The sequence below is a fragment of the Platichthys flesus genome, chromosome 23 (assembly GCF_949316205.1).
Source record: "Platichthys flesus chromosome 23, fPlaFle2.1, whole genome shotgun sequence".
NCBI classification, from domain to species: Eukaryota; Metazoa; Chordata; class Actinopteri; order Pleuronectiformes; family Pleuronectidae; genus Platichthys; species Platichthys flesus.
The window spans coordinates 9,837,847-9,852,894 of NC_084967.1; the positions used below are offsets into that span (position 1 = coordinate 9,837,847).

Sequence of the window (15,048 nt, forward strand, 5' to 3'; positions counted from 1 at the left end):
TGAAGACAAGTGAAATAATTATAGGGAGACGAAGGAAAGACAGTGAATGTGTGATGTCTCTAATGGGGGTTCCACTCCTCGAGCTTTTTGATGAAAAACAGAGACATATTAAATGTCATCATCAATTGATGATTTCTCCACTTTATGCGTCAATGAGGTTTTATTTTCACTCTGTTCTGATTTGCTCATTATGCTAATGAGCCATTGCACAAAAGCCTCTTAGTAAATTCGATTTTGGAGGTTATTTGTGCGCTTACGTACGTACATGTGTGTGTCACTTGTGTGTAAGTGTCTCTTTCGGTGTGTGTGCGTGTATGCATGTATACTATATCTCTCGCCGAATGCAGACAAACCACACGTTTTGATTTCATTGCCACTTTATAAACTTAAAAAAAATGATGCAGTTCATAGATATTAATTCATGGGCTGCCCCCTCAGAGGACGCAGTCCACTTGGACAACTCAACTTGCCGTAAATGCAATGAATCCTGGGAAAGGTTAGGCTGCAAGGTCCAAGTGGGTCTGAAACTCCCAGTGGTGTTATCAGCCAGGTTCAACCCATGAATATAGATATTTTATAGATTTAGTAATTAATGTATTAATATAAAAACATTGTTGTTTTTCATGAAAGAACAGTCATATCATTTAGTTTACAGCTATAGAAAAGCTGTAAACTAAATTGTAATGAAAAAGACAAATACAGTAGAGTCAGGGCAGAGAGCTTCTTCGTTCAATCTGACAAGTAACAGAATAAACATTTTGTATTCGGTCAAATCCTAGAATATAACTGCACAAGAGACAAATTGTCCTCTACTCAGACTTGTGACACGAGATAAAATAGGGACAAAGTCTCCTTCGTCGCCTCTGAACGGTTTCTTACCTTCTCCTCTTACAAGCAAACACCATTATCAGTGCCTGAGGAGATGTAAAGGAGGAACATGTTGTTCTTTCCTCGCTAACTCTGCTACCAGGGTGAGAATGGATGGAGAGGAGTTATTTGTCATTGTCAGGCTGAGTGCCCCGCTACCTGTCACCGTGGTCATCCTCTCTCGCTCCCAGTTCTTCCTCAGTGTTTTCTCTTCTCTCTCTTCACTCCACCTTGAAGGTTTTATTTGCTCGACCCCAATTCTTCTCTTTTATTTGTTCTCGTTCGCTGACTCATCTCAAACTCCTCAATACTTTCCTTCACTTTCACTGGTCGTGACTTGTGTTGTATCTCACGTCCTCTCTTTTATACGTGGGTAGCTTTTTTCTGACATTGCTTTCTTCATTAGACCTTGTTTCTTAAGGAAGATGTTGACTTATACCAAATGACTGTCACTGCATTAATGCCCTCTGTATTTATGTTCTTGTTATCTTCCTGTCTAAGTTCTTCTTTTCCCCTCTTTCAGCTTTGGAAAAAGTCGGCCGGGATTCCAGCTACGAGCAGGAGGGGAAGGTTCAGTTTGTGATGGACGCCGTGTACGCCATGGCCCACGCTCTGCACCGCATGCACCGGGAGCTGTGCTATGGCTACCCGGGCCTCTGCCCGCGCATGGCCAGCAACATCGACGGCAAAGAGCTGCTCAGCCACATCCGCGCCGTCAACTTCAATGGTAAGCCTTTACCTGGACTCACTCAACGTCAGTGTATTGATTTCACTCTGTGGCTGTGTTTTTTTTTCACCAGTGGTTCAAGTTAACAATGTAGAAATGCAGAATATCAATGTTTTCATTTCATCTTTTTGGATTTATGTGTTTTAATACTGACATTATATTTGAACTAAGGAAACACCAGAGCAAGATCTGACTGAATCTTCTTCACTGTTATTGTCATTGTTGTTTTTGTCAATGAAGCACTTAGTCTTTTCAACTACGTTTCCCACAATGCATTTCACCTCTGGAGTATCTCAGCAAGTCATTTTGCAAACCATGTCACATGTCTAAATACAATATCACTGCTGTTGAGAAGTCTTAATGGGTTGAATCAAAAAGATCTAGCAAAGGCTTTTTACTTTATAATGGTATATAATAAAACAAGTTTTAGAAAACTGTAACACTAATGCCAGTCAACATTACCATTAAGAGGACAAATTGGAGTGAATACATTTCACTGTCCAGTAATCCTGTATTTGTTTATCCACCCTGACTCGACACCTCCAGCTCTTATTCAAACAACTCTAATCCTGACTCCTCTTCTAATTTGTCTAATCCTCATCAAACACAGTATACCCCGTGTCGCATCCCACCTTCGAAATGAACTTAAGATCTCATCTGTTTATATCTGCTGACAAGAGGGTAAAAAACATTTACTCGTTTCCTCCCCAATAATAAGACACCTCATGTTAATATCCTCCTGTTAATCCCCTTTTCCCCTCGATGTGCTTATACCTGCTTGTTGGTCTGCCTTTTCATTTCCTGTGTTCCCCCCCGTCGCGTATTTCTTGTGGAATCTATAATACCTGCTGGTTTAGAGCGAATGAAAGCGAGAAATACAGAAAGGGAGTCATTTTGTGAGGATTACAGAAGAGCTGGTCTGATTTTCATTTTCAGGGGTGAGACTAGAATGAATGAGTCTGTGAGGGAATGTGTGCAAAATAATGTGGTTTCTTGTGCCGTCTCTTTCTCTGTGTTTGCAAGAAGTGTCAAACAGCAGTTCACAGACAGGGACTGATTTCTCTGTGGTACGGCAACAGGAGGTTTGTGCTCAGGTGCGATTCTCTGTTATTGTTCTGCTGGAGGGGAGAGAAAAGATCCCATAAGCACAAGGTCAGAAACCATTTACCCCAATGAATCACTGGATACCTTCGTGCCCCGACACAAAATGTGCTGCAACAGTTCCTGGCCCCATTTTGAGAGAACATGAAATACCAGAATAGATTATTGAGTTATTGAGGTGGCACATTCCTCCGAATAAGATTAAGATGAAGATGCATACAGAAAAAAACTTGAATTGTAAATGCAATGTTTCCTCTTTGGTTTATATGCAGGATATCAAAAATCGCTGATTCTCTGAAGAAGATAAGTTGCTGCCATAACAGCAATCAGCCGCCACGTCTCCCGTCAATGTCTGTGTCAGTTTTGCGATGAAATGAATAAAACAAAATAATCAAAATGTTCCGGCACCAATTCCAACCCACGCTTTGACTGCTGTAGTTTATCTGAAGACGTAAAAGACGACCTGTTCGACTCGGCCCACAGACTGAAGGCCCGCTGCCACGCCATGGTTAATTGCTACAAATATTATGAATATGGAAAAAACACGTGTCAAAATGGCACCAAATCTGTCATGACTCTTCCCTGGGCCAATTAAATGAAGTGTTCACAAGATATTTGAGCCACATACAGACGGCGTGAAAGCCAGACAGCTCGATGTGTGATTAACCGTTCAGTGACACCGAAGTCTTGAAATAACTAAGCTGTGAACACCAAGCATCAATCCACACGCAATACAGCAGAAAGACAGGAAGCATGTGGTAGGAGTGTAACATCTCGTAGCCGTTGGTTCACCCCTACCAGTGTTTTTGAAGTCACGGAGATGATTCCTCGTGGGACGTTTCCCACAGAGAACAATCCGCTTCCCTTTGATTTCTTTTCGTCTTTGCCTCTTTTCTTTTTTTTCTCCTCGCCCAATATGGCTGCCTGTAAAATAGAATGTTTATTTGCCGAGCCATTTTGTTTGCACAGTGATAAAACACATACGATAAATCACGCTAAGGGGCAACATGTTGCAGCGGGGGGGGGGGGGGGGGGGGGGGGGGGGGGGGGGACAAGAGGGGTCTTTAATACCCTCATAATTTCCATTTTTCACCACAGAGCTTTGACACGCTGATTTATGGTGCACCGTTAAAAGTGAACCCAGGTGGACCGGGGAATTTAGGCCGTGTCATCAAACAGCTTGTAGATTATTGGCTGCTATATGTCATCTTTCCGTTGTCAAAGTGCAGATTAAATATATTCTGTTTCCGAAGGCCAGACTCTCTGCTGTATTTGAGAAGAGAGAATGATGGGGTTCGCCATGTTAAGGATGTTAAACTAGACACCTCTGCCTATTTGTAAATTTCTTGATTTATCTGTTTTCTAATTAAATGCAGTTTTCTTATGGATGTGTTGACCTCGATATCCCAGAAGAAGAAACGGGGGTGAGCCTGCTGTACAGCTTTATCTCTCTTTGTGTTTGTGGCACATAAATGGATCGAGGGCGAGCGAATAGGTTAAAGTAGCAGGAGCATGGATTCTCTTTCTCCTCGCTCGCTCTCTGGATTCCATACCAGTTCACCTCTCCAGCGGCGGCACGAGACAACAAGGCGGAATGGGGGGGAGGTGGGTAATTTCAAATTGTTCGTGCGGTGATTGTTCCCCTGCTGGACGTGTATTGAGCCGCCTCAATTTACAAAGAGGAGCCTAACAGGCAGCAGTGTCAGAAGAGGAAAGGAGGTCGGAGGAAAGCAAGACGGGGAAACAATGTGAGGGACAAGTATCCGATTAGGACATATCCTCCTTCTGGACCTCCAGGTGAACATCTCCTTGATGAAGATATTTATCTCAGGGACTTCCTCCGGTCGTTAGCTCGTCGTGGATCAATTAAGGAAGTATTAGCACCAGCAATTATAAAATATGTGACAGTGAAACAGCCCTGCAGTTGGATCATTTTCCTTTTAATAATGTATACAAACAGTGGCTGGTTTATAAATATTTATATATATTTTGGTACATTTATATTGCTCGCAAAATTGAAATAATACATCTTCATACACAGCAAATATTCTGAATAATGGGTTACCTTGAAAACATCTACTAGATTTACCTTGAAACACTGCCGTACACACACACACACACACACACTTACACACAAACTCAGACAGACACACAGGTTGGTGCAGTGCAGAGCAAGTAAGGGAAACAATAAAGAAACAAACCCTGGAGCAGCAATGACACACTGTCCAGCTTTCATTTGTTGGTAAGTTGTTTATTGGCTTAAGCAGGCACAACAACTAATACTACTACACAAACACACACATGCACATAGATGTATAGAAATGTTGTGGACAAAACATAGACACATCGCTGTTTTAACATCAGGCTAATGTAGATTCTCTGAGGTGCTTGGAAATAGAGGCATCTCAACTCACTTCGGGAAAGCTCGCTTTACCTATTTCAAACGTGTGTGTCATCAAAATTACTGTTGGATAATAAACATAAAAGGTCGTGCACTGGTTTTTAATCCAATCTGTGCAGATGTACCTGATCTGTACATGTGTATGTCGCGTTGTCACTGATGAGAAGGAGCTGCTGCAGCGTGCAGAGAAATCAGAGAAATCAGCAATCAAACCACAGGAACTATGTGATTCCATCTGTTGAATCGGCTGCTTGATTAACTCTGTGTGTGTGTGTGTCCAGATCCAAATCCAACATTAAGTCGATTCCTGGATTAAGTCGCAGGAATCGACTTATTCCAAAGCATTAAGTCGATTCCTGCGTTCGCCCAATCACGACTCACAAGGTTTTTAAAGCTCAAATATTTCAGGAAAACTAAACCCCACAGAAGAAATCAGTGTGATAAGAGCTACCTTAAATAACAGAAACCATCTGTGAGAAGAAAGTTATTTGGACCATGTCCCCTCCTCTAATGCGGAGGAGCTGGGATTTATGACGTAGACAGCAGGCAGCCACCAGGAGGCAATCAAGAGGCTTTGGGGAGCTGCAATAACGTCCAACTTCACATGCACACTATGGTGTTGGCACATGCTGTCATCTCTGCACCACCTTATTTTAACAGTAAGGTTTTAATACAGTTAAAAACCAGCACACACATAGTTTCTAAAACACCTGAAGGGGGCAGTGCAGGAATAGACGGGCCACACTTCCCAGATAGAGACCACTTTAATTAATGTCCTTGTTTGTTCATTCTTTACTTTGACTTTTTCATTTGAGAAAGAAGACACGAGTAAAAAGTTTGCATATCTTGACGTACATTCATTATCATCGGGTGTGTTTCAGCTTGTTATGGGATTCTGGGTTTAGGCCCATTAGATTTGAAATGAGATAAATAAGAAAAGTGGGGACAGCAGCTTCATTTCAACCGAAAGTGTGTGTGTGTTTGTCGTGCAAGAGAAGAGTCTCATTGTCGTCTCATCGCCGGCAGCGTTTACCTCCTGCCAGCGGACAAGATGGACATCACCATGGGAACAGACTTGCGCTAATTAGAGAGGCTTGACTTTGACATGATGAACTCTCCACCTGGCTGAACAACCTTAGGGAGAAAGAGAAGAAGAAGAGGGAGGGATCGCGGTGATGACAGAAGGAGAAGGGAGGACAAACCAGCCGGGGGTGATGGTGGTGGTGATGGAGCTCACATGACCTCAGAGAGGAAGAGGGTGGACGCCCCTCGGAGATGATGAACTTGACCGAGCGTTTATGATCTGAGGGGGGAGCCAAAGAGACAGAGGGTTATGGGAGTGGGGAGCCAATCTGAATATAATGGCTTTGAGGGAGATGGAGGGATGAAGGTATTGGGGAAACAAAAGTGAAGGATACAGGTGGAAAGGAGAGGGAATCAGAGGAAATGGTTGAAGAACTTCCCAAGGCCATTATGACCTTGGAGAGAACGAAAGACAGAAAAAGTGCAAAGAACTATGAGAAGTAGCATGTGGGGGCAGAGATAACAACTTTTCCTCTAGCCAATAACGGCTCTGGCTGGAAGGGAACTTTATTAGAAGAAAGTCTAATCCATAAAGTCGATCCATTTGGCAAGGCCAGAGAAAGGGAGAGTTACTCGGTTCATGCTGAAAGTGAAAAAGATGTGCCGCGTAATACTCCTGACGAGCGGAGTCAAATGACCTTTCAGAAGAGAGAAGAAACGGGGAAGCAGAGACGATGCATATCAGACCTAACAAGAGCACCGTGACCCCGGCAAGCAAGAGAAACCATGAGATGGATAGATTTTACATTTTAGTGTTTGGCATTAAAGGAGAAAGACTCGGGAGAGCGTGTTCAGGTTGGGAGAGAAAGAGGGAGAGAGTACAGGAGCCGGGCAGACGGGTACCTCACAGATGCTAAATCTTCGGGGTCAGGGAAACATTATGAGAGGGCAGGACGTTTGAGCAACAGATTTCTTCTCTTCAGTTTTTTCATTTGTAATTTCCAGTAGTGGAATATGTTGGGAAATTGAAGGTGCAAACTTTTTAAAATTGATATAAAGACAAGTAGTAGGTAGGGAAATCTACCCTACCCACATTTGTAAGTATGTTGTATGCATTTATCTGTACACAAATAAAATGTAAAAGCTATGATTTTTGATTTTGACGTAGTTCTCTAGTTGTGAGGTAAACTCAAAGTTGCTTTTTACCTCATTTCCAAGTATTTAAGCTTAGCTTGTTGAGTTTCATGGTCGGCTATGAGAGTTACATTGATCTTTTCATCTTACCCTTGCCAATTAAGCAAATAAATGACACATTTCAAACTATCCCTCTTAACAATTACTCCTATGAGTATTTTTTAGAACATAGGACCCAATGGAGATTCTCCATAGAAGAGATAAAGACCTATAAGACCCTTCGATCATCAGATAATATCAAGTTGGTGTCTCATAATGCAGTGATAGTACATCATTTGATTAAACCCATTTTGTGCAGGTTGTTTGTGTCTTTACTCTCTCACACAAACACACTGACACAAAATCTCCCCCTTACCACCTGCTGCTCACTTACAAGTAGCAGGTAGCAAAAAGTGGATTATTGACGACCCTGCACATCCCCTTGTCTGCCCCGGTAGTGCTGCCTCTCAGTGAGCAACCCACGTCCTGGATAAACAGCCTCTACATTGTCCAATATTTATGATGGTATCTTTTTTTTTTTACAACTCATTTCTTAGTTTTACAATTTGTGGTAGCGGTGAGATTATTTCTGCCACAGGATCGTTGGCTGAGTATAATTTAAGATGAGTAAAGACATCCAAACGAATACAACGCAGACTGGAGTTGAATCGAGTTCCAGGAAACGAGAGACGGCGAGGATCAGTTGTAATTGCATATCCTAAGACGCCTAAATCTGGCATCTGTGCAGCTCAATTTATATTTACTGACACCATACAGAATATTTAACTTTTTTTTTTTTCTTTTCTGAGAGGCCTCAGTTGTTGAATGAGATTAGTTAGCAGACAATGTGAGTCTGTCAAGTGTAGAGACAGACAAATACAAACACAACTAGTCTTCTGTCAGACGCAGCATTTTGCAGGTAAACACACGCACACAAACAGCCACACAAACACACACACATCTGCATTGTTTTACTCTGATTCGTAGTTGCAACATCCTGTTTGCGATGGATGCCAAAACAATCGTATTTGCAGAATGCTGAGGAAGGAATAGGTAGTGATGGATGAATAACAAACAGTGTGAGCTTATAGATGTATTGATCTACATTGCTGCTGCAGTGTGTGTGTGCGTGTGTGTGCGTTTGTGCATGATATTGCAATTTGCACCAATGTTTTTCAAAGGCCAATCAATACCGAGAGAAGTTCAAAAAGCTAGAAAATAATTTGCAGATTTCTGTTGAATGGACAGTTGGCCCTCCATCATGTAAACACAGTCACCCGCACGATCATACACTGTAAAATATACTTTTATATAAAGTGACTATAAGGTATCATATAGGACTTTATCTCCCAGGCTCCTGCATTAGACGGAAACCAGTATAACACCATTATCCGTCCTCCTCTCTCCTACTTTGTTTGCTAATGTGACTCCTTGTTTCTCCATTTGCTTATTTCTGCCCTCCCTCGTTTTCATTCCCTCTGAATTCCTTTCCTCTCTCTCTCCCGTTCAGGGCGGTTTTGTCTCTTTCAATCAACCTAATAGTCGGGACTCTCCCTCGGTTTTTATCACCTTTGTTTTTCTGTTTAATCCTCTCCTCTTTTTCTCATTTCCTCCAAGACGGCATTGAATGCACAACGCGCTACAAAGAGCCAGTCCCTCAAATTAGTTTTTTGTAATTACTGGATTTTACCGTACAAAGCTGCCTCATGCTGTGTACGCTTGTTTGTGTGGGTCCAAATAAGTAGTTTTTTGCATTTTGCGTTTTTATTGGTACCCTTTCATTTTCTTTATTTTGTTCTCTCAACAGTAGTTCCTTCATTAGAAACTCTACTTCAACCTTTATCTTACTTGCACTATCTAACCGACGTGTTTTGTTCTCACACAGGTCCATTTAAATGTGAAGTGTTTCCTTTGCCTTTTCCATTACCTGCACTCCTCGCTTGTTGTTCTGCTCTGACAAGGCAAAGTGAGAGCGGAGCTGCGGAGAGGACGGGTGGCGACCTTAAGAGGGAGGGATGGATAGACAAAGTCCTCTGGAAGTAGAGGAGAGGGAGGGAGAAAGTTTAGAGCAGTCGGGTGAAGCGAGGCCAGGAGGTAAAGCGCGAGAAGAGGGGGGGACGGAGAGACCGAATATGCTTTGAACAGGGGAGGACGGAGGAACAGCTGCTGTGGAAGGAGGCAGTGTTGGCTGTGGGGAGAGTTTTACAGAATGAAGCTTGGAAACGAGTCCAGAGAGCAAATAGTGTAGAAATCCACAATGGAGGAGACACGAGTGCAGAAATAAGAAATGAGGGTTGGAGTTAACCAGCTGTTCAGTTCTGAGTTACGTCAGTTCACTGTGAAAGTGACAATGTTGCTGTAGGTTATTATTTCTGTGTCTCTTTCTCTTTCTTTGTATTGTGATTTCAAGTCCTGTTTTTCCTATTTGCTGTTGTATTTTGGCGTTTCTCAATTGTGTTTGGCACTTCAGGGCCTCCGTATATATCAGTTGTATTTATTCACTAACCCTAACTTGAGTCAGTAACACCAAAATCTTCTTATTCCCACTAAGGGAAACAGCTTTTGTCCTAAATTAACTGGTGGATGGTCCAGAATTTGTACCCAAAGGAAGCCTATGACACACACACACACACACACCCTCTTAGCCACATGTTTTAATAATGCATGCTGTGGTGTAGTTTTTGCATCTCCCCGTCACAAACACTTTGTCTCTCGTATGAAAACTTTCTATTCATCCTTGTTGTTTCTGAAGAGAACCAGCGAAGCCTCGGGCCTTTCTTCTTTTCTTTTTTTTTTTCAACAGCCCTGCTCCTGCCTCATCTGTTTCTCTTGTCTCGCTGCGTCTGTAGTTCCAGCAACACGGAGAAGTCTAAGGCTATTCATATACTCATCTTCCATCTGCCTGTGTCTATCTCGGTTTTGCCGTGGAGGTTTTGAAGGCCCATGCTAATTAATATTCTCCCACAGTCGCGGGCCCCTCTGTGCGCTGAGCGATGCACGTCCAAGCAGCTGCTTGTGGCTCGCAGCGCCCTCTCTCTCTCTCTCTCTCTCTCGCTCCGGCTCTCCCACTCACCAACTGTCCATTCGCTTGGAGTTGGGGCCAAAAGTTGTGTTTACAACCACTAGAACGAAATAGCATGAAGACTCAGACATGTTCAATCCGTCTGGCTGTGATCTCCTCCGCCCTGTTTCGGCCTCAGCAGGGGGGGGGGCAGCTGTGTCAGTGTCGGAGGTGTTGGTTATACATACACGCAAATAAATGGGCTTTTGGAAATTGGGCTCGCAGAGCTCAATCTGACCGTCGAGATAATCAACGCAACCCCGATTCACATATTCTCTCTCCTTCGTCCTCATTTCTCCACTTTCCCGCACCAATTCTCCTATTTCACTCCTGTCTTCCTCTGTCACTCATCTTCCTCAATCATATTTCCTCCTTTCTCTTCTTCGTCACCGAGCCTTTTCAAAGTAGCTGAGGTTTCGAGGCGCCGCTGCTTCCTTGATTGCTGCTATCATCGTATCGCTCACTTTCCTGATTCGTCTTTTCTCCTCCTCCTCCGTCTCCTGGGTGACTTCGATTTGAATCGGTGGGACTGACATCGACTGTGTTTGAACTGAACGTCGAAGCAAATCAATCGCTCATCTACTTCCCTGTGCCTGATTTCACCCGTGTTCCTCCTCTTTAAGTTAGTTCCTGTCTGCAAGTCGATTCCAGCTGAATGTATTCATTCATTTTTACATCTCCCTTTCCGTTATTGAAGCGTAAGGTCGTGACCTGTGAGCTTGAGTAGGCAAATCTCGGTGGAAGTTGTGAGAGTTGTCGGTTGTGGATCCCAGAGGGAAAGCCTCTGACTGTGTGTGTGTGTGTGTGTGTGTGTGTGGGGGGGGGGATCTTCAGAGCGGCGCCTCCAGCAGGCAGAGGAATAGAAAGTTGCTTGAGGACACTTCGGCAGAGCCTGCGCTGAGAAAACCTGGAGAGTTAAAACAAGTCTAATAAAAACATTTGCTCGCACTTAAGGGACGCAGACTCCCACGCACCCCCCCCCCCCCTCCTCCCCACGGCTTCCAGTGTAGGCATTAGCCATTCTTGCCACGCTTTAGCAGCCCAATATCCCCCCAAATAACAACCTCAAGCTCGGCGGCTTTCGGTGTTATGTTAACATGCTTGTGCCCTCTGGCCTCTCCGGTGTTTTCTGTGTCATTTAGGAGGTTGTCAGCTTGCTCTGGGTTATGCAAAATGAATGCAGATGAGACGGAGAAGAAATTAGCATCCAGAGAACTTACTGCTTACGAGCAGAATGTGAATTTTCTAATGTGAGACGATGTTGGTTCGGTTGCTTTGTTGTTTCACTCCAAACACAGTGTCTGAAAATGTACATTTAAAACATATATTGAAGTATGAAACAGTAAGTGCCGTTGAAGACTGTGTGTGACTCTAGCGTACATGTGTACAGTACAGCGTGAGCAGTTCTGCAGTGCGGCATCTCCCTGTGAATAAACCAACATAGCAGGTATCGTTACAGGATGAGGTGGAGGTGTGTTGCCAGGGCAACAGGTAAATCCCTTATTTTCCAAGGTCGTGCCCACTAAGGCGGAAGTTGTGAAAATCTACATGAAGATATGTCAGCGCTCCAACAGTGGTGCCTCACAGTGCAGCCAGATTCCATTTACACATTCACAGGTGTGACGTGCAGTTGTTTCCACGTCTCGGCCTTAAATAGAAACGGCAAGTGTTAAAGTGCTCAATACAAGTTTGAAAGTGCTTTGCAACAAAACAATATTTCTTATTTTCATAGACTGTGAATTCAGATGTGTGGTGACAGCTCTCGGAAAGTGAAGCCTTTTGGCTGGCTGCAGTACAATTCATAAACCAGCCTCCTCCATGTTAGTGAATGGGAAATGGCCGAAAGTAAATCCTAAGTAAAATAATATCTTCTCAATGATGGTTTCTGTCAATTTGTTTAATTAGTTATTTGATGCTAAAAGGAGATCGGAGCCCTTGTTCCAAATGGATCATTGGCACAATTTGGAATTGTTTGTATCGGATATATCTTGGCTTCATTTCTGGATAGCTGAATAGAGATGCGTTGTCCATCTTTCTATACAGTCCATGGTTAATTTGACATGCGTTTCCAGTGGTGAATGTTTTGATGGGTAAACAAAGCAAAACCCAAACGCATCCCTTCAACCAAAACATTAATCAGAACTGATGAGCGGTTGTCAGCGACCTGTTTTCCCAACACCTCGGCGAGATAATGCCGGCACCTGTCAGGTTCCATTGTACGTGTTTGTGGTAATTGCGGTGCCTTTTTAAAAAGTCTGCCGTCTTTACCCACCTTACTCTGAAATTTGTGGCAAGTGATGCAAACGCCGCGAGATGGAATAATCATTTCCTACTCGAGGTAACATTTGATTTCAGAGCCAACCGTCGGCTTTTTACTTTGCATAATTTGAAGTATCTGTCAGCGTGTCTCTGCTCCAGACAACTGTTTTAGTCACGTCATCCTAACAAGCTCTATGGGAGCACGATTTGTGTAAAGGGAATATTAGAGAAATGTCAGCCAGTGGAGATCTGAGGGAAAGATGGCAGGATGAGAAATAAACATTTTAAATGTTTTTCTCTTTTACTGATGCCGGATATGGACTGGCCATTCAACCCTGGCAGGTCCTTGTGGTGAAGCCTGCAGTGTACAATCACTGATGTGATACTTTTTTGTGATGTTTTCTTTCGACCTACATTGAGGGATTGATGAAAATTAAGGGGAAAGAGGTGTTGGGTGGGGAAACAGAGCAAATTAGCACATTGATTGAATCAATGTGAGACTGTTTGGTCAATGGAAGGAAGGAAGGTGATGACAGCCAGAGCCGCAGAAGAAAATAGTTACTACGGTCAGAGGAAATAGAAGAAAAGAAACAATGACAAAAAACTGAAACTTTGTTGGTTGTAGTTTTCAGTCTAATGGACGTGAATGTTTCACTGGCTAACTCGTTATTACTGGGATGGAGTAAACGGAGAAACCCATTTCTACCCTCATTTAGCACAGAGGGTGGGAAGAGAGTAGTAAGAGAGGATGGGGGGAATACGGCGTTAAAACAGGAGGACATTTGTAGGAGAGGAAGAAGAAGAATATGGAGATAATGGGAGGGGGTGCTGGGGAGCTGAAGCAAGTTGCAGAGGTGGATTGTAAAGGATTAACAATAGATGGGTAGCTGCTTTGTGCTGCTACGTTGTGGCTATGTGGCCTCTAGGGTAATAGCTGTGTACCAATTCAGGGGCCACATCATTTGGAGGCTGTATTTGAAGACAGCCTGCATCACAGTTGCTCGACGAGGCTCTCATATTTAAATGTGTCTTTTCATTCCTGAGCAAACGGCGGATCCAACAGGTGGATCCTTCAGGGGCCAACCTTTTCCAATACCAGACGACCTTATTTCGGCTCGACCCCCGGACCCATCGGTCAATGGGCCAAGACCGAACCAGTGTTGAGGTCTGCTCCAAGATGATTGGAGTCAAGCAGAGACAGTTATATTTGCTCCGGGGGTGAAAAAGAAGGCAAAGCATTTTTACCAGCCAGCCTGATCGTGTTTTGTTTCATGAGTTCACGGTTATCATGGACCTCCGAGAAGTATACTCTTTGATTCCTTCTGCTATCACGCTACTAAACTCAACTCATTTAAAAAGCCATCTTTTACTTATGTATTTTATTGCCTTTTATTTGATCCCTCTCTTGATTTTCTTCTCTGACCTCTGTTTGTTTGTTGACCTGTGCTTTTTGACCCATATCATATTGGATGCTGGTTGTGTGATCAACAGGGCAAACTGCAAATCACTTGCTTAAACGATCAACAAAGTTTGTCGAAATCTGAATCTTTTGAATGATTCGACCCTTGAATGGAGAAAAAGCTATTACTGGGTGTTTTTCAGGTTTGTCAGGTTGTCACTGGTTGGTTGTTGCAGTTGTGACTGGTATGGTTGGTAGGCCAGTTAGTTGCCAAGGTGCCTCAGGGGGGTCTTATTGATGAACCGGTCGTTGGACGCTAACACCTGTGTGTTTGTTGAGGTATACCAGTCAGTTAGCTGAACATGGTTGCTAAGGGGAACTGCATGGTTGCTAGGGGGTATTGTGTGAAAACGTCAATGACCCCATTCTGTGTATTTAACACACAGCTGGCACACTAATGAGGTCTGTGAGATGTGTGTTCCCTGGCAAGCACATTGATACACAACCAAAATATTCAGTTTTAGAATTAGAAACATTCTTCGTCAAAATAATTGAAATTTTAAATGTGCCAATAAATTTCCAATTAAATGTCTCCCACTGTGGAACTATGGGATATCGTGCCATATTCCATGTTCCAAATTGGTGAAGACTGATGCAGTGGGGGAACAGTCATTAAATAAATAAAGTTTGAAAAGATTATAAGTGTTTGTCGGCTTTTCAAAGCATGGTTGGCATCATGCAAAACATTTTTTAGTAGATTTCAGGCTTTCAAACGGAGAGATTCGACTTTCCAAAGATTTTTCTTCGGTTTTGGAATTGTGGCATGAAATTTATCCGATTTAAATTGTGTGAAAAATAACTAATTGCTGAATTTCAAAACCTAGTTGAGGCACAACAATAAGACACAGCAAGTCAAAAACACTAAACTGTAAAGTATCAGTTGTTTAAGTCTGGTAATTTTAATGATCATTATTATAAATGATATCTATGAACTGAATTTGTTTTTGTAAATTAATTACATTCAGACATGCATTAGC

The 15,048-nt window shown here is 43.0% G+C and overlaps 1 protein-coding gene across 1 annotated transcript in view; it reads left to right on the forward strand.

Moving 5' to 3' along the window:
- The window catches only part of grm8a (glutamate receptor, metabotropic 8a), a gene marked incomplete in the record, with an annotated part of 210,743 nt that overhangs the window by 166,559 nt on the left and 29,136 nt on the right, over positions 1–15,048 (forward strand). Inside the window, 1 exon segment of the mRNA XM_062383200.1 lies at positions 1,391–1,594. Coding sequence (XP_062239184.1) covers positions 1,391–1,594 — 204 coding nt within the window.